Source organism: Glycine soja, chromosome 13 (assembly GCF_004193775.1).
Source record: "Glycine soja cultivar W05 chromosome 13, ASM419377v2, whole genome shotgun sequence".
Taxonomy (NCBI): Eukaryota; Viridiplantae; Streptophyta; class Magnoliopsida; order Fabales; family Fabaceae; genus Glycine; species Glycine soja.
In genome coordinates, this window is record NC_041014.1 from 15119772 (window position 1) to 15146707 (window position 26936).

At 32.7% G+C, this 26936-nt stretch overlaps 3 protein-coding genes, 1 long non-coding RNA gene and 1 pseudogene across 4 annotated transcripts; 3 read left to right on the forward strand and 2 right to left on the reverse strand.

Annotated features, from left to right (window-relative positions):
• Positions 1-2493: 2493 nt before the first annotated feature.
• LOC114381617 (probable receptor-like protein kinase At5g59700) lies at positions 2494-3519 on the forward strand. Its single transcript, XM_028340875.1, has one exon. It carries the CDS (start codon positions 2494-2496, stop codon positions 3517-3519), a length of 1026 nt encoding a protein of 341 aa, XP_028196676.1.
• A 437-nt stretch (positions 3520-3956) lies between these two features.
• Positions 3957-5706, reverse strand: LOC114382587 (phenolic glucoside malonyltransferase 1-like). The gene has a single exon (XM_028342113.1). It carries the CDS (start codon positions 5654-5656, stop codon positions 4247-4249), a length of 1410 nt encoding a protein of 469 aa, XP_028197914.1. The 5' UTR covers positions 5657-5706; the 3' UTR covers positions 3957-4246.
• A 2028-nt stretch (positions 5707-7734) lies between these two features.
• On the forward strand, positions 7735-12209 carry LOC114381618 (annotated as a pseudogene).
• Positions 12210-15417: 3208 nt separating this feature from the next.
• On the forward strand, positions 15418-17339 carry LOC114380742. Its single transcript, XR_003659863.1, has 2 exons — positions 15418-15987; positions 16890-17339. It is a non-coding gene; the product is annotated as an uncharacterized LOC114380742 (long non-coding RNA).
• A 5568-nt stretch (positions 17340-22907) lies between these two features.
• Positions 22908-25756, reverse strand: LOC114380813 (receptor-like protein kinase FERONIA). The gene has a single exon (XM_028339873.1). It carries the CDS (start codon positions 25645-25647, stop codon positions 23284-23286), a length of 2364 nt encoding a protein of 787 aa, XP_028195674.1. The 5' UTR covers positions 25648-25756; the 3' UTR covers positions 22908-23283.
• Between the last annotated feature and the right edge of the window lie 1180 nt (positions 25757-26936).

The following is a 26936-nucleotide window of genomic DNA, read 5'->3' on the forward strand; positions in this document are numbered from 1 at the left end:
TGGCTTATGAGTATAATAAATTAATAATAATTAAATAAGATTGTTGTATTGTCTATTCGTTTGAGTTCTCACTTATATTATAAATTAATGATGCAACAATCATATCCATATCCATCAATTCAAGATTCATGGCTGATCCGTATCTGTACAACAACAAGAAAATGGACGCACCATAACTTAAAAGCGAAGCATTTTTCTTTGGGATTCGTCGTCTTCCAGGAAAAAAAACAAATATTTCAACTATAACAAGTTAATATCAGAAAAGAAGGATTCGAATAATAAATCTTGGATGGCATAATCCAAACTTTCATAATTAGCAAGTTTTTTACGTATTACATGTATTTTTTATGTTTAAATTAAATTGCGTATCGAAAGTTTAGTTAAAGCAGTGTTTTAACCTCTTTTTTTTTTTAAAAAAAAGAGACTAAACGTGAAAAAAAAAAACACAACGAAATAGCTTACTTACGAGATACATAAAGTATTTAATTATGTTTAAGATGATCTTTCAAGTTGCCTTTATGCCCTTTTCTTTATAAAAAAAAGAAAAAAATATGTTTCAAGTGGATTACATTATAAAAAATGGTCCAGCCATGGATTATGAATTCTAAATTATTAGGTTTAAAGAATGGATGGTAAAGACTTGTGATAGACAGCTTGCTTACGAGATATATAAAGTATTTACTTATTTAATGCATTTTATGAGTTTTATTACCGAGTCCTTATTCCTCTTCCACCAAAAGCGATCCAATAATACCAATAACCATTCACATACATAAATAGTAATAACTTATAACCCTCAACCATATAGTCGAGGATAGAAGTGTATGATTTGGATAGTTACATAAATAGCTAGAGTGTGTAGGTATTATATCAATAACAATAACTAGTTTTAACTTCATATAATTAAATCATAAGTATAAATCTAGTTATATAACAAATTATATAACAAGTTATATCTAAAATCAACTACATAATCAGTTATGAATAAATAAAAATAAGTTATTTGAAATAATTATTTTTATAAAACTAGTTGCAGTCTTATAATTATAACTATTGGTAGATTTATTACAAGTAACATCATTTTTCAACTTTGGGCTACGTATAGATTAGGCTTTTAAGAGATCTGGCTACCATACATCACATTTGTACAAACCCTATAAACAAAAAATTATATAAAAAAAATATCACGTGAAATAAGAGTGGCCATAGGTCCAAATTAAATCATTCATAACTCAATCAATTTAAACCAAATCAAAAAGAAAATTTCGAGATGATTTGAATTTTGGTTGATTCAAATTTAAAAATTATGAACGCGAATTAACTTGAACTCATACTATTTTAGAATATTTTTATTTTTTTATGTGTAATTTTATAATCTTTATGTTTTCTAATTCTGTAATTTCCACTTTAAATATTATCCACTAGTTCTTTCATTCTATTTTTTATTTTTCTCTATTATTATTCTTTTTTGTCATTATTTTAATTTTTAAAATTTATTAACTAATTCAATGACTTGAATCAAACCAACTGAATGTGATCAAGTTAGTACCATTCAAATTGTCAATTATTCTCAAAATTCAAACCAATCTAACTCATGGTCACTCCAAACTTGACATGTAGTTAACAACATTTAAACAGATTTTTTAATTAGTAACTTATAGATCTTTTAATTATGGTAGTATTTAACAAGTGTCTCCTGATTTTATATAATTTTTATTAAATTTTCACAAATTAAAAAGAATATCACTGGTTAAATGTTACTATTACTCCTTAACTTGCTAAAGATCAAATTTGACAGCAATCACATTTTGTGTTTCCAAAATATCTAATGGGAATTATGAAAAAAAATTAAAATATAATTTTCGTCTTCATATTTTTTAAAATTTTTTATTTTAGTCCTCCTTTTCTTCTTCTACTTATAAAAACTTGTCAATTTAGTTTTCCAATTTTTAATTGAGACATCTCATCCTTCACTTTAAAAATTTATAATTTTAGTTCCTAAATCAATTTTAAATGTTGATTTGTATATTTTATTAATATTGATTGACTATCTATTTATTAGTCACATGGTATGTATTTAAAAAAAAATTGAAATTAGTCACATTGATTAACGAGTCAATTTATTAGTCATATTGATAAATTTAATTTATTAAAAACAATTTAAAAATATACAATTAACAGTTGAAATTAAACACGACGACTAAAATTGTAAAATTTTAAAAATTTGGAGACGGAATGTCTTAATTAAAGAATGAAAAATGAAAACGTGGATTTTAAAAATTGAAAATTGTATTTTAGAAAGGAAAAAAATAACAAAAGTTGACTTTTGTGTATTGAGCTCAGCGGCAATCATTCAATGATAATCATGATCATGAGTCTTCAAGCCCAAAAATTTGACCACAGTGTGAATCAACCCATCCATCCATACTACCAAGAGTCATCATCTCAACGGCAACAATTTAAGCTTTACATTCCATTCCACTCCCCTTCAAAATGGTTCCTTTTCCCTGTCTACCATGCTTCACCACAAAATCCAACACCACAAACCACTTCACCCCAATAGAACAACTCTGCCACCGCTTCTCTCTTGCACAGCTTCAAGCAGCCACAAACGGGTTCAACCCAAGTTTATTTCTTGGTGGAGAAGGCCCATGTCAGGTCTACAAAGCCCACCTCAAAGCCCATGGAGACGTTGTCATCAAGCGCTTCAAGACTAGAAGCCCAGCTGGGGAAATAGAATTCAGGGCCGAAGTCAAGATTCTGTGTCAACTACACCACCCAAACATTGTTCCTTTGATTGGTTTCTGTGAGCACAAAAATGACAAGTTCGTTGTGTTTAATTATGTCCCTAATGGAAGCCTCTATGATTCCTTGCATGGCACCAACAATAACAATGTTCTTGTTCCCTTGTCATGGAAACAAAGACTTCACATCTGCATTGGTGTGGCTCGTGGACTACACTACATTCATTTTGGAACCAAGATACCTATCATGCATCGTGCAGTGACATCAAGCAACATTCTTTTGGACCATAATTTGGTGCCTAAAGTTGCAGATTTTGGACTCTGCAAGAAGCAACCCGAAGGCAAAGGGGAGTCTAGGCCAAAACCACCAAGAGTTGAGTTGAGGGAGAACTTGGAGCTTAGTTTGGAATATTTAGAGCCAGAGTATAGAATTACTGGAAGGTTATCACATAAATCTGATGTGTACTCTTTTGGGGTGGTTATGTTGGAGATTTTGTGCAGGAAGGAAGCGTGTTTTTCGACCCCGGGTAGAGACTGTTGTGAGTATCTTGTCAAATGGGCCTTTGATGATGAAAGGAAGGGGGTTCCTGAGAAGATTGTTGATCCATCTCTCATTGGAAAAATAGCACCTGCTTGTTGGGAAATGTTCATTGAGATCGTTCAGAGATGTCTGGCTTCAGTTGAAGAGAGGCCAAGGATGGGTGAAGTGGAGGTGGTTCTTGAAAATGCATTGCTGTTGCAAGAGAGAGCAGATGCTGTGAAGGAGCTAGTGTGATAAGCTCAGAACTGGGATCATATATAAATGTTGTAATAGCTAAGTGTCAATGGAATTGTGGAAGGGAAACATAAGCAAAAATAATTAAATGTTATGCTACAAATAAAGCTCTTCAGTTCCCAATTTCCCACATTTTAAGTGTTACTGTGCTACAAGTAAATTGTCTGTACTTGGAGCAAGTGCTCTAGTTATGACAGTGTAAAATGTGAAAGTAAAAAGTTCTTCTGAAACTAGTTAGCAGCACACAAATGATCATATAGATCATATCGCTTGATCCAATTTACACCGTCTTCTAATTCCTTAACATTTCATACAGCCAGCTCTCTGATTGTAATAAACTTTAATTACTAGATTTGTCTCCTCGCTCACAACTTTCTTCAATTTTCCCTTATTTTACCAATAGTGATGACTAATCAGCAACAAAAAGGCAATGATTCTAAGGATTTTGTCTAATCGAAGTTCCATTAAAACACAGAGGAAAACGTACACAGTACATTAAGGAAATGCAGGCCTAAAACAACAGTTCAAGGAAATCCAAATGAGACATTGTAGATAACAAAAGATAACTTCGTACAGAGGAATTAGAACCAGTAAACAAAACATGCATCTCCCAAAGGGTACGGACAAAACAGAATCACTAGATGCCTGCATATACGATGGAACCAATTTTCGTGACATGAAAAAAAACTAATGCTCACAATTTTCATTTATTCATCCCATTTAAACTTTAAAAGGATTCATGTCCTCCAACAAAAAGGGTACTAAAAGCTTCCATCTCACGTTGACATAACATCAAACCAATCTCAATTCCTCCACTGTTATCCCTACTTTCACTAAGAGAAAACGCTCCCGTTCCATCTATGGAAGTCATGTCCACTTTCTTTGGCCTTCCCCAACCAAAATCAGTGCCATAAACCTCAAACAATGGCGATCCAGCAATACTGAACAATCGAAGCACACTCTCCCCTCTTTCAAGCATTAACGAAACCCAAGTTTCTGCTCCACTCAGCACTCCCTCACCCTTCACTATATTCAAAGCCTCACTTATCCCTTCCAAAGCACTGATAAAACCATCGCTTATTCCAACCAAGTTCTTTGTCACAGCCACAACCTTTTGCCCCGCGACGCAGTTCCCAAAATACGTTGCAGGAATCGGAGGATTCAAGCGGGATCTACAGTCCACAGAAAATACGAAACCCACATCATCTTCCTCTGGTTGTTTTGCTTTGACCAAGCAAGTCAACACATAAGCACACGTAACAGCAAACGTCGAAAACGAAAAGTCCTTCGTTTTCATAAGCTTAGACTTTGCATGTTGCTTTAGCTTCTGAATTTGTGAAGGTGTTAACTCAAATACACCTTTGCATCCATCACTCGGTATTTCGGTGAAGGATTCCCACACCTTGAGGCTTCGATTGTTTGGTCCGCTACTCTCCTGCCACGCGTCCACGTAGGCTTCAGCAATTCCAGAAGGGTCTCTTATCACTGATCTGTCAAAGAACGGTGTGAGATGCTGAGGTAATAAAAATAACGGTGTGTTGTTGTTTTGAATTAGGTTGGAGCATGTATAAGCCCATGATTTGATGAACATGGTTGAAGATTTTCCGTCGAAAGCTGCATGGTGTGTGGTTATTCCAATGCAAAAACCAGCGTTTGGGAACACTGTTACTTGAAGTGCCAACACAGACGCTTTGTCATGGGAAGCGGTCAAGTGGGGTATCAAACGGTGTCGTTGCGATGCTTCACACAGACGAGAAGTGAGGTTGTTGAAGTTTTGGTTGGATTCGGCGACAGTGAATGAAACGGCGTCGCCGGGGGTGTAGTTGATGATGGGTTTGGGAGAGTGAGAGGGCCATGTGAGGGTGCCAGCGAAAGGGAGGAAGTGATGGAGAGTGAGGGAGAGAGAGTGTTGGAGAGTGGGGAGAAGGGAGTGAAGAAATGAAGAGGTGGGGTGTGGGAAGGAGTAGAAGAAGAGACGCTCAACAGGTGGGAAGCGTAGCCACAAGAGGTCGAAGAAGGTTAGTGTGAGAGAGGTTGGAACAACGACGGTGGAAAGGGATGGTTCTTGAAGCGGTGCCACTGAACAAACTTGAATTACTTTCAAAGGTGTTGCTGCTGCTGCTGGTTGCGTCGTCATGCCTTAGACTTAGGAAGGGTTGCTAGTGTTGAAGACTTATATAGTTGTATTATATTTATATCGGTGGCGTGGGTTAAAAATATGACTTTGAAAAATTAGCCTCATAAACTCGTTTTATCTTCAAAATTTTACAGGCCCGGCCTTTGTTTAGTTCACTGAACCAAACAAAATTAAGTTATTTCTTCTGAAGCCTCTATTTTGAATATATCAACTTTAACAGTAGTATTTAAAATTATGAGATGTTATTAGTCTCTTATTTATTTTTATTTTTTAGTTATAAGACATATTTGATTAATTTAAATTTATTACAAAATTTAATTATTGAGTTTAATAATCTTATGTGGATGGTATCATCTAATCACAAATCATTATTAATATATATTTTTTAAAATAATTTTAATAAAAATTAATAAATTTATCACAAGATAATAAATCATAATAGTATTACATATTTTTTCTTAGTTATTATCATTAAATGTTTTAAGTTATACTATTTAATTTAGGTATTTTAATAAAAAAATATAATAAATATGTAAAAGATATAAAATAAAATTTTATAATAATGGAAAAGAAAATTTGTTATTTTTGTTCTCTCTGCTTTTTCTGTTGTGTTTCAGCGTTTTGATTTTTTCACTGCGATAAGTTGGTATATGGTCAGAGATTGATTACGTGACCCCAAGTAAATTTGATGTGACATTGAAGCATCATAAACTTGACAGACACTGTGTTGGAGGTTTCTACTTTCTGCTGCTGTGCTTCTGGGGCACGAATTTTATGAACAGGCTCTAGGTGGGGTGTATTATCGAGGCACATTAAGGGTGTCGTTATTGATCGGAATGCCTTTTGATACCGGTCCTTATAATTCTTTAAAATTTTAAAATTATTATTCTCCGAAAAATATTATGGCAAAGGAGTGTGAATATTTTGCACAACCGAATCTTGGAGTAGAAATACATTGTCATAATGTTTTCTAAGAAGAAAAAAAATTCATATAAAAAACATGATTATGATTCTGTTATACAAGGAGATAAAAACATGTTAGTATTATAGAAGTATGATTTTATTATATAATATGTATAATGAAAATCACATTATTATTTAGATTTTATTCTTAAAAAATAAAAATGTATAATAAAATTTTGTTGTATATTTTTTTTCTATGAAAAAAATGTTAAATGAAAGTGTGATTCTATTGTACAACCAACTCATACTTTTGTTTGGTATTTTCTCATAATTTTAAAAAGCCTATATATATTAATAAATAAAAAATATCTTAATTTATATATAATTTTTTATTTCCTTACAGAAAATTATATAAAATATTATTGACAATTATATTTTTAAATTTAATTTATCAAATAAATAATTTATTTAATTATTTATAAACTCATGCTTATTAAACTCACGCAATAAGCAGTGTTTGTCTAGTTTATATTAAGGTGAGAGTGAAAGATGATAAAGAAGAAAGATGGAACATTTAATGATTATTAGAGAGGAGAGAGGAGTGTTAGAAAACTTAATGTTGGTGAGAGAAATGAATTTTTTAAAACCCAATAGTAAAGTATTATAATATTTTTAAATTAATTTTATTACAACAACAAAATTCATTGAGTTTGTTTTTCTTCCAAATTTTATTATGTAATAATTAAGAGTGTGAGTAAATTAGTAATTCCCATATTTAGCATATATATATGTATATATAATATTTAATACATTATATATTATAAATAAATTTGATTGTCCAATAACATTAAATAAAATGATGATTAAATATAACATGTAGTCAATATGATTGTCAAATTATTAATGAGAAATTAAGAGATAAATTATTTAATATATTATATTAATATAAATAGAAATTTCGATATTTCAAAATATGATTATGGACTAATTCTTCTAAACAATAAAAAAAATAAGAAATTTATTAATATGTTAAATACGTCAATTATTATATTGTATATAACAATTGACTATTCAATAATATTAATACTATATTTATTAAATGTAATATTTAGTGAAAATACATGTTTTATCAAATACTATTCAATTGAATATTAACGGCTGCTTTGGGAAAAATTATGATAAACTTTGTAAGCGTTGCATTTTTTTAGGACATATTTTACAGTATGACATATGCACATTCTCTTTAGAGGGAAAAAGGGTGGGGAACAAATTCAGGTGTCATTCATCTTAATCTGTTATTAATTGGTTGTTTTTTCCTGCATAGAATAATTCTCTACCATTCAACAAATATGCATTTTTGACAACACACAATGCTTTCGCCATTAATGGAGAACCATCTCACACAGGAGTGCGTCGAGCTACCCTCACTAATCAAGAAGACAGTGTAACCCAGCAGATAAAAGTATGCCATTCATTACTACTAAGCTTAGCTTAGGCTAACTTTTATGATGTTCTGTTTCTTATAACTTACAAGGGATGTTTAAGGTCACTATTTTGTTCCATCAATTTTTCATTTGTAGAATGGAGTTCGGGGACTAATGCTAGATACATATGATTTTCATGGAGATGTGTGGTTATGCCATTCATTTGGAGGCCACTGTCATGACTTCACAGCTTTTAATTTGTATGTAATAATCATCTTCCCGCTTCCATTTCCTTTAGACCTACGCTTTTCCTAACTTGTTTCTCTAGCAACACTTATGACTAACGAATACCTCTACACAACCCTAATTTTGTAATCAACAAGTAGGAACCAGCCATAGATACACTGAAGGAAATTGCAGCTTTTCTATCCGCCAACCCAAAAGAAATTGTCACACTCATATTAGAAGATTATGTTGAAACGCCAAAAGGATTGACAAAAGTTTTCACTGATGCTGGTTTGATGAAGTTTTGGTTTCCTGTGACTAGAATGCCAAAAAAAAGGCGGAGATTAGCCTCTAGTGAGTGATATGGTTGCTAAAAATCAAAGATTGATAGTGTTCACTTCAGTCAGTTCTAAGTAACAAAGTGAAGGCATTGCATACCAGTAGAGTTACATGGTTGAAAATCAGTGTAAGAAAACCCCAACAATTAAAACTCTTCTATTCTTTAGCACAAACTCTTATTCTTCCTTCCATTGTCAATTTATCATTTTGTCTGATATAAATATATAATCAAACAAATACTATTTAGGCTGCCAGAGTTACCAAATCATGCTTGATTCTAAACTACAAGTGTTGGTCATAGTTACCAGAATATGTTTAAATGTGTAAACGTGTAAGTGAAAATTGTAGGAAATTTCAAGATGAACATGCTTTGTTTTTGTGAGATTATGACCAAATCAAGAATGGATCTGCATGGATAGCAGTTCCTAATTATGTATTTTTCGAAGCCCTGTCTCTGATAAATAACAATAACAGTATAAGAAACTATATAATAGACTATTGGTATCATTATTCATTACATGGAAAAATATTATGGCAAAGGAGTGTGAATATTTTGCACAACCGAATCTTGGAGTAGAAATACATTGTCATAATGTTTTCTAAGAAGAAAAAAAATTCATATAAAAAACATGATTATGATTCTCTTATACAAGGAGATAAAAACATGTTAGTATTATAGAAGTATGATTTTATTATATAATATGTATAATGAAAATCACATTATCATTTAGATTTTATTCTTAAAAAATAAAAATGTATAATGAAATTTTATTGTATATCTTTTTCTCTGAAAACAAATACTAAATAAAAGTGTAATTTTATTGTACAACCAACTCATTTTTATTGTACAACCAACTCATATTTTTATTTGATATTTTTCCATAATTTTAAAAAGTCTACATATATTAATAAATAAAAAATATCTTAATTTATACATAATTTTTTATTTCTTTACAGAAAATGATATAAAATATTATTGACAATTATATTTTTAAATTTAATTTATCAAATAAATAATTTATTTAATTATTTATAAACTCACGCCCAATGTTTGTCTAGTTTATATTAAGGTGAGAGTGAGAGATGATAAAGAAGAAAGATGGAATATTTAATGATTATTAGAGAGGAGAGAGGAGTGTTAGAAAACTTAATGTTGGTGAGAGAAATGAATTTTTTAAAACCCAATAGTAAAGTATTATAATATTCTTAAATTAATTTTATTACAACAACAAAATTCATTGAGTTTGTTTTTCTTCCAAATTTTATTATGTAATAATTAAGAGTGTGAGTAAATTAGTAATTCCCATATTTAGCATATATATATATATATATATATATATATATATATATATATATATAATATTTAATACATTATATATTATAAATAAATTTGATTGTCCAATAACATTAAATAAAATGATGATTAAATATAACATGTAGTTAATATGATTGTCAAATTATTAATGAGAAATTAAGAGATAAATTATTTAATATATTATATTAATATAAATAGAAATTTCGATATTTCAAAATATGATTATGGACTAATTCTTCTAAACAATAAAAAAATAAGAAATTTATTAATATGTTAAATACGTCAATTATTATATTGTATATAACAATTGACTATTCAATAATATTAATACTATATTTATTAAATGTAATATTTAGTGAAATTACATATTTCATTAAATACTATTCAATTGAATATTAACGGCTGCTTTGGGAAAAATTATGATAAACTTTGTAAGCGTTGCATTTTTTTAGGACATATTTTACAGTATGACATGCACATTCTCTTTAGAGGGAAAAAGGGTGGGGAACAAATTTAGGGGTCATTCATCTTAATCTGTTATTAATTGGTTGTTTTTTCCTGCATAGAATAATTCTCTACCATTCAACAAATATGCATTTTCTCCCTATGTAAATTGAGAACACCCTGTCACCTATGTTAGTTGTTAGGTACCGATACTATGCTAAGCTACACTAAAATAGGTTCCGGATAATTCTCTGCTATGTTTTATTCATATTTGTGATATTTATACTGAAATATAATTGTTGCTGCCAATCATTGGCCAGCTGATGCAGAGTATTGGAATAACAAAAGTATGGTAAATATTCAAGTGGTTATAACAGAATGCTGACATGGTGATGGAATCTCTCAGCAATTTGGCAACTCTGTCCTTACCTCCTTCACACATAATCTGAGGTATGTAGGCCTATTGGTTATCCTTTTGGGCCTGTGGGCCTCTTAGCTCGTGCACTATTGCTATCAACACCCTCCGCTAAAAAACAACCTTGCCTTCAAGGTTGGAAGTAGGGTGCAAAGTATCCCATTGCTCCCAGGTCGTGTCTTCTAGAGCTAGTCCAAAATAGATCCATCATCTACTAGGACGCCGTAAACCAGGACAATGGTCCGTAGATATGTCGCTTAGAGTTTTTGTGTTGCATTGCTTAGGGTGACTTCATCAGCATGATATTGTCTATCCATCATGTCAGGATGGAAGGGATTGTAAAGGAGTGGTATGAGGGAGCTAGATTGGTTGTAGTAGAGTGGAGTGAAATTGGGGGCGAAATTTAAGTTGGAGACATTGGAGATAACCTGTTTGACCAAATTGACTAGTTCAAAACTTACTTCTTTGCTTTGTGACAATGTTTCTTGTGCAGTGGCATTGTCCACACAAGACAAAATATTGTCCATAGCCGTATGTGTAGTCGGATACTGGATCCATTCATTCACAGCTACACAACTGTCTGCTGTCACATTATTGAGAACAAGGAACAAGCCATATAATATAAGGGTGCCAGTTCTAACATCCCATTTTTTTTAAAAAATAAATAAAAAGAATTTTTTTAAAAAAATTAATAGATTTTTTTAGAAATTATATAAATGAGAAAAAATAGTTTTTGTTAATTAAAATAACAGTTTTATAGTATTAAAAAATAAATAAAAGTAAAATAATATTTTAAAAAATAAAGAGATATTTTAATTGGTTATTTATTTAATGAAAGGGTAAGATAGAGTTTGTTTTTTTTATAAAATAATAAAATAAAGAAAAATAGAGTAAATAATAGGTTGAAAGTATTCTAACTTCTTTTCTTCTCAAATTCGTTTTTCCTTGTTTCTCTCCCAAAACCTTCTCTTTCCCCGCATACATCTAAACTTGTCCAAGTAAGACTAGGATTTTGGATTCGTTAACCTTTGAAACCCATTTGCACACATTCCCATTTGTTGGGATTTGCAAAATGCTGTATGTAGAGGGAGAAATGCCCCTTGTACGGTAACGGTGAAATTGAGACTCCAATCTTTTCTCCTTCCCTCTAACACTTGAAAATGCTAACAAAACAACGAAAGTAAAAGTTTGAGGAATCTTAGAGACTACACACCTGCGCTAGATTGATTTTGATTGTAGTATAGTGTAGTGAAATTGGATGCGAAATTTAAGTTGGAAACATTGGAGATAACCTGTTTGATCAAATTTACTAGTTCAGAAGTTACTTCTTTGCTTCGTGACAATGTTTCTTGTGCAGTGGCATTGTCCACACAGGGAAAAATATCGTCCATAGCCGTATGTGCAGTCAGATACTGGATCCATTCATTTACAGCTACACAACTGTCTGCTATCACATTATGGAGAACAAGGAACAAGCCGCATATATAAGGGTGCCAGTAGCAAGAACCCATCCCGCGATTACCAAGATATACACAAGGAGCTGGATGACAAAAATTGAGAATAAAAATCCAAGAAATGTCAAGACTAGCGTAACAGCAGACCTGATTGGAATATTATCATGAGAAATTATTTTCAGAAAAACATTGTTAGTCTAGTAGGAAATCTGTTAAGTACAGAGTTAGCTTCATGTGTTTAGACTTGTGACTTGATCCTATATTAAGGCTCACAATAGAGACCAAGAAGGTTATTGGGGGAAATTATTATTATAAGGATTTCATAATGAATAGTATTTGAGATTAGTTTTCACCCAAGTCAAATGACGTCATATGGTCCATATTGCCTTGTGAGTCTCACCTAGGGAGATAAAGATATTGTTATTGTTGAACTCTTCCATTAGTAACTTAATGGCTGGTGGATTAAAGGATCTAATGATCTATTAGTGTAATTGTTATGGTTTAAGGACTAATTTAAACAATTTTAGAGGTCTTGATGGCATTTTGCAAATGGGTCTAAATTTAAGGGCTTTATATACAATTTCCCTAAATAACACATTTTGATTTCTATTTCCTCCTTTTCATTTGCACGTGATGTTAGAAAAGAAAACAAGGCTTTTCTTGTTAATAGTGATATGTGGAAATTCGCTTGAACAAATTGTGTGGTCCTCACCTACCCAAAACATCTTAAAAATGCATATTTATCATACTGTGCAGAGACAACCAAGAGTGAATCGAATCTGTGCAATGTCTTTGTAAGTATGTCCTGCTATGAATTTAAAGTCAGGCCAACATATTGAGAGTGCTTGCCACATACCCGATGCTCGTAGTGATTATAGGTGCTTGACTGATGAAGATTTTGGAGTTGATGCCACAACATGCAGACGAAGATCATGTAGCATATTGTGGGTTATGGCTCATCATATGATACCATGTTTACAGGAATATTTTTACGAACATGTGAAAATTACATTATACAAAAAATAAGATGCTATCCCAGCTTTGTCAACCATTAATTAGCACCCGTCTAATGTCACAGGATCAGAGTAAATTGGTAGGGTATACATTTAACCAGTTTTGTTTAGATGGTATTAGTTTTTATTCCGATGCATGCTTTGACAAAAGAAAAGATGGGAGAAACACAAGTTCATTGTATTTTCCCATTACACATGCCTTTATTTGATACATTGAAAATTTGTATTTCTTTTTTCTCATGCAGCTCTTATCCTTACCATTTTAGACCAACTAAGCAACTAAGTTTATCTTGGTAAATGAAAAGAATAAATCAAAGTTTGAATTAAATGACAAATTTTAATTTATGTATATGAGGAGAGTTCAAATTACACCGGTATAATTTTGATAACTATTACACCTTTTTATAACTTGATATAAAATGTAATTGTTAAATTTTATCAAAATCGAACAATAATAAAAAAAATAATCAAATGATTCATAGTTTAATATATTTTAAAATATTTATATTACATCGATTTTGGTCCATATGAAGAAAGTAACAAATGATTTTGGATTAATATGAAATTTTGCATATGTGATTTATGTGTAAAGAAATTTTAATCTAATGGTGAGTTTAAAAAAACATTATTCACTTAAAATTTATAGAATGATGTAATATTTATCAAAGTTACACAGGGTGTAATTTAATTCTACAGGATGATGTCATGTGATGATCTCATATTCATTCTCTCCAAATAATTTAATTAAATAATACAAATTTTATATTTATTTTATTTTATTAAATTGATTTGATCATTTCATTAAATCTTAAATTAATTGATATGATAAATATGTTGATTGATTGATTGAAATATATTTTTATTAAATGATATTTATATTATATTATATATGTGTGTGTGTGAGTGGATGAAAATTGTTTTATCATATCTTTTCACTTTTTTTAACACACTTTATTTCCTTCCATTCTCATTTCTTATTTGATCACGAATTTTCTCATTTCACTATCTCTTGACTTTCTTTGTTTCCTCTAAGTTTTGATTTCTGTTTTTTTTTTCTTCTTTAAATTTAGTTTTTTTCCTTGTAGAGTTATTTTTTCTATTTACAATTATTATGATCATGTAATTGACATGTTTTTCTATTTAAATTAAACTTTTTTCAAAAGAAAATTAAAAAGTGAATGCTATGTAATACCTGTCAATCACACGAGACACTAAGCTAGTAAGTTTAAAAAGAAAATGAGTTTAAATTGAATGTTATGTAATGTGTAATATGTGTACATGACATATTAAAGAGATTTAGTTTAACGGGTTGAGTAATGTACGTGAATAATCAAATTTTTTTATATTGAATTTGTTTCTTATGGATAAAAAACATGTTTGTATGTCATAATGTATTTTTGGATTAAAGTTGAAAGAGCCCAAAAGTAATTTTACTTTGCAAGTAACAATTTTTTTTCTTTATTTGATGCATTGGAATTTGTAAAAATGCTTTTCAAATTTTAATTCAAACATAACCTTACATTTTTTTAACTTTATTGTAGTCAACAAATTTTTTTTAAAAAAATGTCTCTGAACATATATAAAACAATCAGCATATTAACATAGAGTAAAAAATTGGAATTGCCCTAACTTTATGATATAACCTATAAATCTTTTTTAACGATTCAAGTTTAAGATGCTTAAAGTAAAAAATCTTAATTACTAACAAGTCACTGGTTTAAGTAGCACTATGTTTGAATCTCTTGAGCAATTTGAATTTGAGTTTTATAGATGAAAAAAGCATGACTAAGACAAGATCGAGATTCACTAAAATGATTGATTAATCAAATTTTTCGACAGATGTTAATCATCAATAAATGATTGAATATTATACAACAGAGTGACTTCTTATCCTTGCTATTGTCATCCAAGGATTTCGTTTTTGTGACTATGTTGCAATACTTTTGTGTGATGATTTTTCAAGTTTGTTAAAAACATTATTAATAAATATTCTAACTATTTAATCTTTCAACTGTGAAAGTGTAAATTATGAATTTAAGTGATTATTTAGTACTCCGTAGAGTAGAGATGAACATAAAACTAATAACTCGTACAAGTATAAGGTGCAATTTAGCATATACAAGCAAAAAATTGCATAGGGATACATCGTGTAAGAAAAACCATTAGATATTATAATGTTTAAATGAATGGTTGAGATTGAAAGGTTAAATATATAAATAAACTTTTCTCTGACCTCTCTTGCCTCTCTTTTCCATTCAACCCTAGTTTCTCACTCTTTGCCGTCACCGAGATCTAGCCACCACCCCTCTTCTAGAGGGGGTGGGGGAGTAAGGGATCTAGTAGGAGATCTCCTTCCCTCACACCCTCCCCTACCCAACAAACACTCCTCTTCTTCAATTTGACCAATCCTCTCCATCTTTTACCCTTCGTGCATCCATTGATACACCCTCTCCTCTTTTTTCATTGAGCCATTGAGTCAACATCCCATCAACACAAATCTTCATTGTACCATTAATTAAAACTAAATCATTGGAATCAAGAGTTCATTCTCCATTTTCTTGTGACGTTCCTCATCCTCTTTGGCTTCAATTCACCATACAAAATCACCCGTCACCACACAAGATTTTATTTTTGTTCGATCTCAGTTGAAAAAAGTTTGAGAGAATCTAGAACCTTGGGAGTCGAGAAGATCTAGAATCTACCAATGCTTTTCAAGAACGTTATTCTATCGTCATATGCAGTGACACCAACCTATGATCTCCTACAAAAGATTTTCTCTTGATTGCAGTCGAATCTCAGGTCAGTAGTCTATGAATTCAAATTTTGCGATTGGTGTTTTTTTTTTCAATTTTTTTTGGTATTCAATTTTTCCCTTGGTGTATCCCTGCACAAAATTCTATTTTGTGTAGTAGATACAACACTCCAAGCATAACAAAAATTATTATAGGAAAAAAATATTCTAGAGTTGATGCAGGAGCCACCTAGAACAATAATTTCTCTTATTTTGATGTACGTAGGATAGGAACATTGATAATGTAGGAAAAAAAATACTAAGACAACTAAACTTGACTATATTTTTTTTTTATGAAAACCATGAATGAAAAGTTATTTTGCTATTTAAATATTAAATAAATAATATCATTTTAATACTATATAGTTATTCATATATTTTTCTTTTATACATACTTTTAAAAAAAGTATTTCACTACAACTAATGAAAACAACAAAAGGCTTGCCATTTTTATATATAAAATAAGTATTTTCTAGCAATAGAAATTAGAATGTGATTCACCTTTTTTGGTAGACGTGGAACCTCGCCTTATAGTGATAGGCTTGAGCTAGAACTAGATATTTTATGATGTTAATGTTTCGATACACCCAGGGTCATATTTCAAGTAATAGTGATTCATATTAAAAATAGTAATTAGATTAAAAAATAATCACGTAAAAATCAAATATGAATCAGCATTAACAATGAGCTCAATTAATACATTACATATTTTTAATTAGTTTTAGTTCCTACAATTTTTTATAGTAGGAAGCAAAACAGATTAAACAAATGTTTTTTAGGGACTTGAAAACAAATTGTATATTTATTTATGTACTTAAATCAAATAAGTTATTAAACCTTAAAATTAAGAAATGTGTTTTGATATATTTGTTGGGCAATGTTGTTGTTATATATGACTATGACTATGCAGATTGTGGAGGATTGTGTAAGACAAGGCGCATTGTGCATTGGAGGCCAAACGTGCGCCATAGTGCACAAGGCTTGTGGAACATGTTGTGTGAGGTGCAAGTTTATCCCACCTAGTACTTCCAGCAATAGGGAGCTATGTGGAACCTACTATATAGATATGATCACCCACAGCAAGAGAAAGTGTCCTTAGAGTCCAATCCATAGAAGGTGAGCCCATTGGGCCCTTCGTGTACCCGGGCTATTCACACCAAGCAAAACAACTAGTCAAGATTAGTAAGTACTAATAAATATTTGTTATGTGTTATGTAAACTTATGGGAATTTGGATTTGTCATCTTAAGACCATGCTTTAGTTTCTTTTTTGCTTATCCCATGTTCTAGTTTATGCCTTTGTTATAATGGTATGATACTAGTTTGAACCAAGTATATAAACATCGCGCTTAGTTTGAACCTAGTATAAAAATTGAATTTAACCGAATTGATTTTGTAGAAACATCTCGGTTAACTAAATTGGTTTTATAAAATAGTGCACTCATTTTTTCTTGAACTAGTTCGGAAAAAAAAATTCAGTTTAAGTTTGGTTACAATCCAGTTTAATCTGGACCAATTTTTTTGAACACCCCTATGTGGAAGTGGAAGACATGGGAAAGTAAGACTAGAAAAAGAGATAATGGTTGGGATTTGAGAATAAGAGCTAGCATGTAAAAGTGGATGCACCCGTTTTTGTTCTTGTGTTTATCAGTGCATGGACGTAACTTCTACAACTATAGATTTGACCTTCAATTTTTATTTGGGTTCTCAAATTTGGGTCGCTGAAATTGTATTTGTAATTTGTTACCTAATTAAAAACATATTCAAGTTCAAGGACTTAACTAAAAAAATAATGGTTCAAAAATCTATTTAAAAATTATCAAATAGTTTAGGAAATACCAAATTAATTTTAATTTTTTTATATATACAAAATCCACGGCTACAAACTGGTTGGAGTATGGATTCACGCTTAGTAGTGTTTTCAAATTGTGATTGCGGTTAGTGCAATTGTAGTCAGTTTCACAATTATTTTTTATTCATATTCAAAATATCATCTTTGCTACTCTTCTCTTTCAAATTCTCACCACCATCTTTGCGACCTTTCTTTTGTTATCACTAACTCACCACCATGTTAAAATTCTCCAGCTCTTCATAATTTGCACTAAATCTGTTAATTAACGAAAAAGAAAGAGTAAAAACTAAAAAAACAATTTGTAGACTTGTGAGTCAATCAATGCAACTAACCATGAATGGATGACCAATCTATTTGATTTTGATTTAAATGAACCAAATTTTGGGCATCATATTTAGTTTCTTTACAACAGTTTGATGCACCATATTTGTTTGGAGAGCAAGGAAAAAGTTCTTCAATTATAGCAACCCATAGTGAAAACCCTGAGATAGAACAACAACATCATCATCATGAGAGAGAACTAGTGATACATGAAAGAAGAAATCCGTGATGTAATCGACGTCCACTGCCCTATGAGATTGGTCATCGTCTTGGTTATTAAAGTATAAAATATTGTGATAATGAGATCAACTATGTTTAAGTACCCTTCTAATGTAGTTTTCAAAATTATGTTAAAGTGGTCATGACATGCTATGTTATGTTTAAGTGGTCATGTTATGCAATTTATAAAAACTAACTACAATACATTAAAAATATCTGTGAAAAATTTATTTCATAGTTTTCAAGTCAAAGAATCCAAAAAATATATATCGTGTAACAATTTCATCAAGAAGGACCTCCAATTAATAGTATAAAAAGCTATGTTTTCGACCCTTAATACAATGTTTAAGTGACCATGTTATGCAATTTATAAAATTCATCTCCAATACATTAAAAATATTTGTGGCCAATTTATTTCATATTTTTCACGTCTAAGAAATCAAAAATCACGTTCGAATGATTCAAGTTGTTTTTTTTATTATTACTGCTCAACGCACTCACCCTTATCGCATCTTGAGGCCATGTGCTAGTTAGGCTCGCATGCCAATTACCAGTGCATGTGATCACACAATGAGCACTTGCATGCAACATACAAAAGTCCGTGCGAACGATTCAAGCTATTTTTTTTATTATTATTGCTCAATGCACTGACTTTTATCGCATCTCGAGACCATGTGCTGGTCAGGCTCGCATGCCAATTACTAGTGAATGTGATGGCACAGTGAACACCTGTACACAATCTACAAATTATATAAATACCACTACCAACTAAAGACGTTCATATAACTTTCAAATATTCATTTGAACCCCTACCACTATGTGTTACCCAACTGCATATGTTTGTGTTTACTACAACCACCAAACCCACAACACTAATGAAGGCACCACCTTCATTAGTAACAATACAAAAAATTCCATGGTCAACAAGGTCATAACCCTTACTCAACTGGTTGAACTTGTTCAACAAAAAATAAACATTGAACTACATCAACATATCCAACATCTCCACGTTCAATGCCCCATATTTGAGCCAAGACAACCACATATGTACATATGTTTCATTCTGGGAGATGATCATGATGTTTGACAAATGTTCAAATTTTTTTACAACCCAACACTACCATTTGTGGAGTTATTTGCCACAATTTGTAACAACAATAACTCACCAAACAACTAACATGACTTAACTTCCAATCTTGAGGACCTACTAGATGAATACTAGAGCAGTGCAGATTTTTGGGTCAAAGACCATGGTAATGACAGTGACTCCTCTTCCGAGCCAAAAGGATGTAACATGTCTTATTCTCACGAACCAATATTCAAACGAGATTGATAATCTGGGAATGATTCGCGTGTTAGTTATTTCTGCTTTGAGGTTTTCTCGTGATGTGCTATGTTGGTGTTCAATGCTTTAACATTATGTCATTGTGAGTTTACATTGCCTATTTCGTTCTATTGTTGTTGTTTGTAGTAATTACTTTATGTAATGAAATAAATCATTTGTTTCAGTTTATGTTAACAACAAAAATAACAAAAAATGACAATTCCCTAAAACGCAAACACTTGAAATTCATAAGGGTGTGAATTTATCAAGTCTAAAAGTAATAATGGACATCTGGTGCATCATGTGTCAAAGTAAAATGTTATTCAAAATTGACAACTGTTTGCAATTTACCCAAGTCTCTGAAGAAAAAAAAAAGATGTTTCACCAACAAAACTAACATTGAATTAACAACTTAATTTAAATTTAAAGTCTGAAAACAATAATGAACTAATACACCAGGTAGCAGGTTAAAATCACAGGCAAAATTGACAATACTATGCACTATATCGATAAAAGCGAAATTGGAATAATGACATTTCTCAATCAACATTGGATTCCAGACAAGCCTCTATCAAAAAGATAATCCTAACCTTATGAGAATCCAATACCCATCAACTGGGCAAACATTCAAACAACTATAAATAACACCAAACACTCTCAATACAGTCACACACTTCCACACAATATACCTTCACAAACAAAATTCAATCTCAATATTATGACATTTTTGGGAGAAACAAGCACTCAAACCATTGCTAACTCGAAATTAACATTCATTTTTCCAAATGGATCAATCAAACACTACCAAACTAGTGTTTATTTTCAATGTCCTACTCCAATACCAATGTGAGTTCCTAATGAGTGTTCTTTCGAGACACTAAAGAGTAGAATGCACAACACTCTTTGACTAACCACTAACCAATTTGTGTATAAAATCTATTACCGACAGTCATCCATAGATGCAGGTCAGCAATCTTTTTTTCATTTCCTGCCATTGAAAAATGATGATGATGTTTGTACAATGTTAACGTGCAATGAGCAATGATCGCTTATTAACCCTATAGAATTATTATAATGTACAATTAACAAAACACCCAATGATATACTCAACTACTTCGATCCACCATCACTCATACTCATGATGCAATGTTGTATTACAACGACAAGTGAAAGATACCATGACAACACAATTTTTTGGGTTACCCCTTCACCGAAACAAACTCAATAAGATTTGAAATTACTTCGGGATGTAGCATCGAAACACTCAAGGATGCCATCAAACAAGTTACACCTCTAGGGGTTACCCCTTATGGAATTCACGAATCACAGGTGGTCAGACAATTGTTCTTTCGACCGTTAGACCTTACAAAATATTCAAAAAAAATAATCGAATATGAAATAACAAAGTTGAAAAATGATGAAGACATGTTAAAGGTGTTAGCAGAAACCTACTACTAGAAACGTTTTTGTTTAATAGAAATTTTAGTTATTTTTAACAAATCAATAACCCAATGAGCCCCAATAACCAATCAATATGTTGCAATAATCGATTCATATGTTGCACATGATAAACAACTCGGTAGAATGATTCAAATGGAAGAAGTCATGTCCGCTGCAAAACATCTTTCAAATTATGATTAGTTTCATCATTTTTGTGTTTTAATTGTTATTTTTAATACGTTCTGTTATTTTTGTTTTATTGTGTTCCATTTATTATATTTGTCTCTCTAATTGTTAGTATTTTTTGTTATTTGTATGTTTTTAATTTTTTCATATAATATAATTGAGATGTGCTAATTATATATTCACTATATTTTTAATCAATCTATTTTTTTAATCACTTTACCGTTTTTATTTATTTTAAGATTATTAATAAATTATTAAACAAAAAATATTTTCATTATTTAAAAAAATTTATATTTTAAAGAAATACCAGTCGGGAAGTCGGGTTGGGACAACTAGACTTCTTAACTTAAAAAAAAAAAAAGCAATGTATTTTGGGAATTGAATATAAAAGTAGTGTAGATTGAGAAATAATTAGAGGGAGGTGGTGTATATGGAGAAAAAAACCCACCAAATTAGCTACATGTTACTCCCCATAAAATTATTGGGATTTTTCAGCAATTAAAAATGGAGTTGTTGAGGTGCATGGTATATGCAGTTCCAAATTATGTATTTGTTGCTGAAATACTTTATAGCTGTGTGACAAAGAGAATGTCATCCATAACAAAATAGCACCAACTTCCAATGTCTGATAAATAACAATAGCAGAGGATAAAAAAACTGTACAATAATAGAATAATAATGATGTTACTTGGAAAAAATATTGAGTTGTGTTTTGCAAGAAAATTATTAGGAAGTCATAGGACAAAAAATGGTTCAATAATTGAACACGTAAAATTTATTCTAATAAGTGATAACAGAAACAAAAATATTGAAATTTATGACTTACCAATTCACTCGGTGAAAGATAGCAGCATTTCCGCGTTTGTAGTTGTAGTGCAAACTCTATTCATACGACGTCCCTTATCGAAGGTCTCTGCTTCCTATCTTCTAACAACTCACCCCAGTCTTGCAAAACTTCTTTAAGCACTCAGGTATGATCCTCCCCTTCAATGTTGGGTCTACAATCTGTGACATGGTTCCACTTAGGTAATTGTGCTTGGCCCAGTTAGCAAGCGACACATGTTGCATCTCCACGCGTTGTGGATCAGAGGTGGCCGAGCGCAAAGTATTTCAAACAACACTACCTCGAAAGAGTACATGTCAGACTTCTCTGTTAACGTGTTCCGTATACAATAATCAGGGTCTAAATACCAAAAGCTGCCCTTCACATCGGTGCTAACATGGGTCTTGTATTTGCCTGTGGGCCCAATCCTGGATAGCCCAAAGTCTGAAACATTGGCCACCCACTTGTCATCCCACAAGATGTTGGTGGTTTTCACGGTGCAATTAGTGAAAATTGTAGACCAGAATATGTTTAAACGTGTAAGTGAAAATTGTAGGAAATTTCAAGATTAACATACTTTTATGTCAGATTACATCCAAATTGTGTGCAACATGACTTTGAATAGAATTATTGGAATTTTTTCAGCAATTAAGAATGGAGCTGCATGGTTAGCTGCCCCAAATTATGTATTTGTTGTTGAAATCCTGTCTCTGATAAGCAACAATGACAGAGCATAAGAAACTATATAATAGACTAATAGTGTGTGATCAAATGGAAAATTTATTGAGTTGTGTTATTGGAAAATTTATTGATCACATTGGAAGGGGAAATGTTATAAATAAATCAACACATATCATACAGGCTAACAAAAGAAGAGTTGAAATTTATGACTTACAAACACAACCTTGCACTTGTCTTCTTTCACAAGAGATAGAAGCAAGTTGATTCCTGTACACAGGCATTCTAATCTAACGATTTTGAAAATAGACAAAAAAATTTAGCATGTATAGCTAATTGTTTTGCCAGCGTTGTGTTAACTCGATTTGCTCAAAGAGGCTTTGGGTTCCTTATAAAACCCCACTATGCTCTCCACTAGTAGTAGTCATACTCAACTCACTACTAGACATATTGATATTTTCACTAATTTCCTCTTTTTACATTCTCCGCGCTCTCTTGCACCTGCAGAGTAGACTCCAACATGAAAACAACATCTTTCATCGACGGCCTCTGCGTCCCAACCTCTGACAAACAACTCACCCCAATATGGCAAAACCTCCGGAAGCATTCAGGCGCGATCCTCCCCTTCAACGTGGGGTCCACAATCTGGTCCATGGTCCCACTTTGGTAACAGTACCTAACCCACTTAGCAAGCGACTCCTGTTTGGGATCTTCATTGCGTATAAGAGGCGGACGAGCGCACAGTACCTCAAACAACACTACCCCGAAAGCGTACACGTCAGACTTGTCCGTCAAATGATGCCGCTTATAATACTCTGGGTCTATATACCCAAAGCTGCCTCTTACAGCGGTGGTGCTGCCATAGGCATGGGATGAGTCCATGGGCCCAAATCTGGAAAGCCCAAAGTCCGAAACCTTGGCCACCCAGTCATCATCCAACAAGATGTTGGTGGTTTTCACGTCACTATGGATGATCATGTATTTCCCGGCACATTTGTGAAGATAATACAACCCATGGGCGGCGCCAATACATATCTGCAAACGTTGCTTCCACGATATAGGGGGTTTGTCGGTGTTGTAGAGATGGTCACGGAGATTGCCACGTGTCATGAAATCATAGACCAAGATCATCTCCTTGTTGTTGTTGCAGTAGCCGATGAGAGGAACGAGATGGCGGTGGCGGATCTGCGAGAGCATCTTGATCTCGGTCAGGAACTCTTCGGACCCCTGCTTCGAACCCGCCTTGAGACGCTTGATAGCCACCGGGATGGAAATGCCGTCAATGTAGCCCATGTACACGTGGCCGAATCCTCCAACACCGACGAGGGAGGCGTTATTGAAGTTGTTGGTGGCGGCTTTGATATCCATGAGGGAGAAGCGCTGGCAGAGGAGATTGAACGGCCACCTCTGCCTGCAATTCAGCATGTCGTCATCCTGCGAGAGCAAGAGAGGACCGAACTTGCAACTCCCCCACAAAAAGATGAAGAAAACAACAACGCCAGATACCACCCCTGCTACAACAATTTTAAGTGTTCTGCTGCTGTTCTTTCCTTCTTGGACGAGCATGTTGTTGTTCTGCAGGTTAGGTCCAGCAAGGTTGTTAAACTCGCTGATTTTGAAGATCTCCAGACCATTCAGAAACGGGTCATTGTTTTCTTTATCCTTGGCACTTTCATAAGGATTCATCATTTGGAGCGAGAGATTAACCTGTTTCTGAGTATCACTCTTGGGGATTAAAATGGCGTAGTCTTTGTACACAGCGACACCTTTCTGTTTCTGGCTCCATCTCATAACATCAAGAAACTCGCTCCCTATGTAAAGTGAGAACACCCTGTCACCGATGTTAGTAATATTGGGGTCAAGTTGGCAAAAGTGGAACCTGATCATGTAGTGGAAGCCAGAGTCAACAGGGAACTCCCAAGTCAACTTGAGGCTTTTGTTCATAGACGTGTTTGTGCCCATGACACGAGCTGTTCTGTACAGTTCCTTGGGTGCCACATAATCTGGATTTACCGTTATGTTCATCTTACCATTGGTGTTTCCTGTTATAGCACTATTCTGTGGATTTTTTTGTTTAATTAAATAATCTTCATCGTGACCAGCCCAGTTCCTGAACAAACCAGTGTCGTTTCGTGGCGAGATTCCTTGCCCTCCCACTTTGATTCTATACTCTGTCTCCAGTGCAGTGTTGGTTCTTATGGGGAACAGTGTGTCAGTTCCCACGAGCTTCAAACCGTTGTCATTTGCTGAGGTGTAATACAGATTGCTTGGCATGGAGAGTACCTCGATTCCGTTGATGAAAGCGTAGGAGTTTGGTTGTGACGGAGTGAAGGTGAGGTTCAACCTCTCACTGTCGCCGTCCACATTGACGACATATTCTCTGAAGACGGTTTTCGTGTTTTCCGCTTTTAGAGAGGCATTGAAAACGTGGAGAAGGGTGAATTGGTTGGATTGAACGGTGAAGGATGCATTGGAGCGAGGAAAGGAAGCGTACTCAGCAGGGTAGAAGAAGAGGCGGAGGAATTTGGGGCCAGGGGAGACTGGGAAGGAGTAGCTGAAACGGGAACGGGACAAGCGTGCGGCGGTGTAGGGCACTTGATTGGTAGAAGGAGATTGTGTTGTTGCATTAGCGGAAACGGTGCCGTCTTGATGAGATAAGAACGTTGAACCTGTGTCCCCCGTCCATGTCCTTTCCCCGTCGTAAGATTTTCCGGTAGTGCCGCAGCTGATGGTAAAGTTGTCCACTGGAATGTACGCTTGGAGGTGTGTAAAGAGGCTGAGAAAGAGGAAGAGTGTTGTTACGGAGGTGATACTGTTGAACCTCATGCTTTACGGTGTCGTCAGTGAAGTTGTGAAGGCTTATTATTATATATATCAGTGGTAGGTTGCAGTTTTAGTAGATGATGCTAGGAAGCAACTGAGAGAGGAAGGTTCAGAGTATTTGTTAGGGAAACTGGAAGGCAACTGCGGAAAAACTCGTACCTTACGCGTTTGGATCAATCCAACATTCTTATACACTTTCGATGCATCTGATGGCTGATATTAAAAGCTAACCTTGCTGACATCACTTGTGTTTCAATGGTTGCATAATTTACGTGTATTTTTTCAGACCAAGTTTAACTCAAGCTTAATAATACTAATCCATTATTAAAATGATTGAGTACTTCTTTTGCTTAACATTAGCTTCTTTTTTAACGTACAATAAATCACTTTTGTAATAAATAAAGTTTTGATGATATTGAGAGGTTAGCAATTTTAAATTAAATATTAAGTAAATAAATATTTAGTTATTAAAGAACAATGAATATTTTTATCTTACACTCATATAAAATAATTTTTTTATAAAATAGACAACAATTAGAGATAAAAACTACAGAAAAAAATTATTTATCTTTTTCATCATTTATTTGAACTAAAGTGGCCCGATTTTGATAGAATTAGTTTGATTCAAATTTAAAATTTTTAAAACTCGTACCAAATCAAATCCATTAAATTTAATTGGTTTGAATTTGATTTCACCCTAAATATAAACCAAGTCAACTAGTAAACAATCGTATGATTACTTGAGTTTAAGGACTAAAACAAAAAAATAAATATATTAGAATGATTAAAACAAAATATTAAGGACCCAAAATAAAATAAAATCATTTTATTAGAAACTCAACAAGTAAAGAAAAAATTTATCAAAAATCTAAAATAAAATTGGTTAATTTATCGATAACAAAAACAGTCTAAAACTCTTATGTTTAGTCACGGGCAAATAATACTTAATAGTTTGGTTGAAACTTACTTTGGCTAGTTTCATTTTATCCAAACATCTCTAGCACTGTTGCACTTTGCTCCTTTTTTCATTGCCCTCGTTTTATTACCTTCAACACTCACATGTCGGTTCCTAACTTCCAAAAAAGGATTTTGCTATGGACTTACCAATTAGAAAGCTTCTTTTGGGATTGACTACACTCTTAACATCTACAGAATCTTTCTTGTTCTCATTCTGTGCTGGGTATAATTCTTTATCGTTGAAGACATACTATAAATGGCAGTTTATCCCCCAGATATACGCTACGTGTTTACTAGTATCACTTTTTAATTTGCATTGGTTCAACTCCAACTTT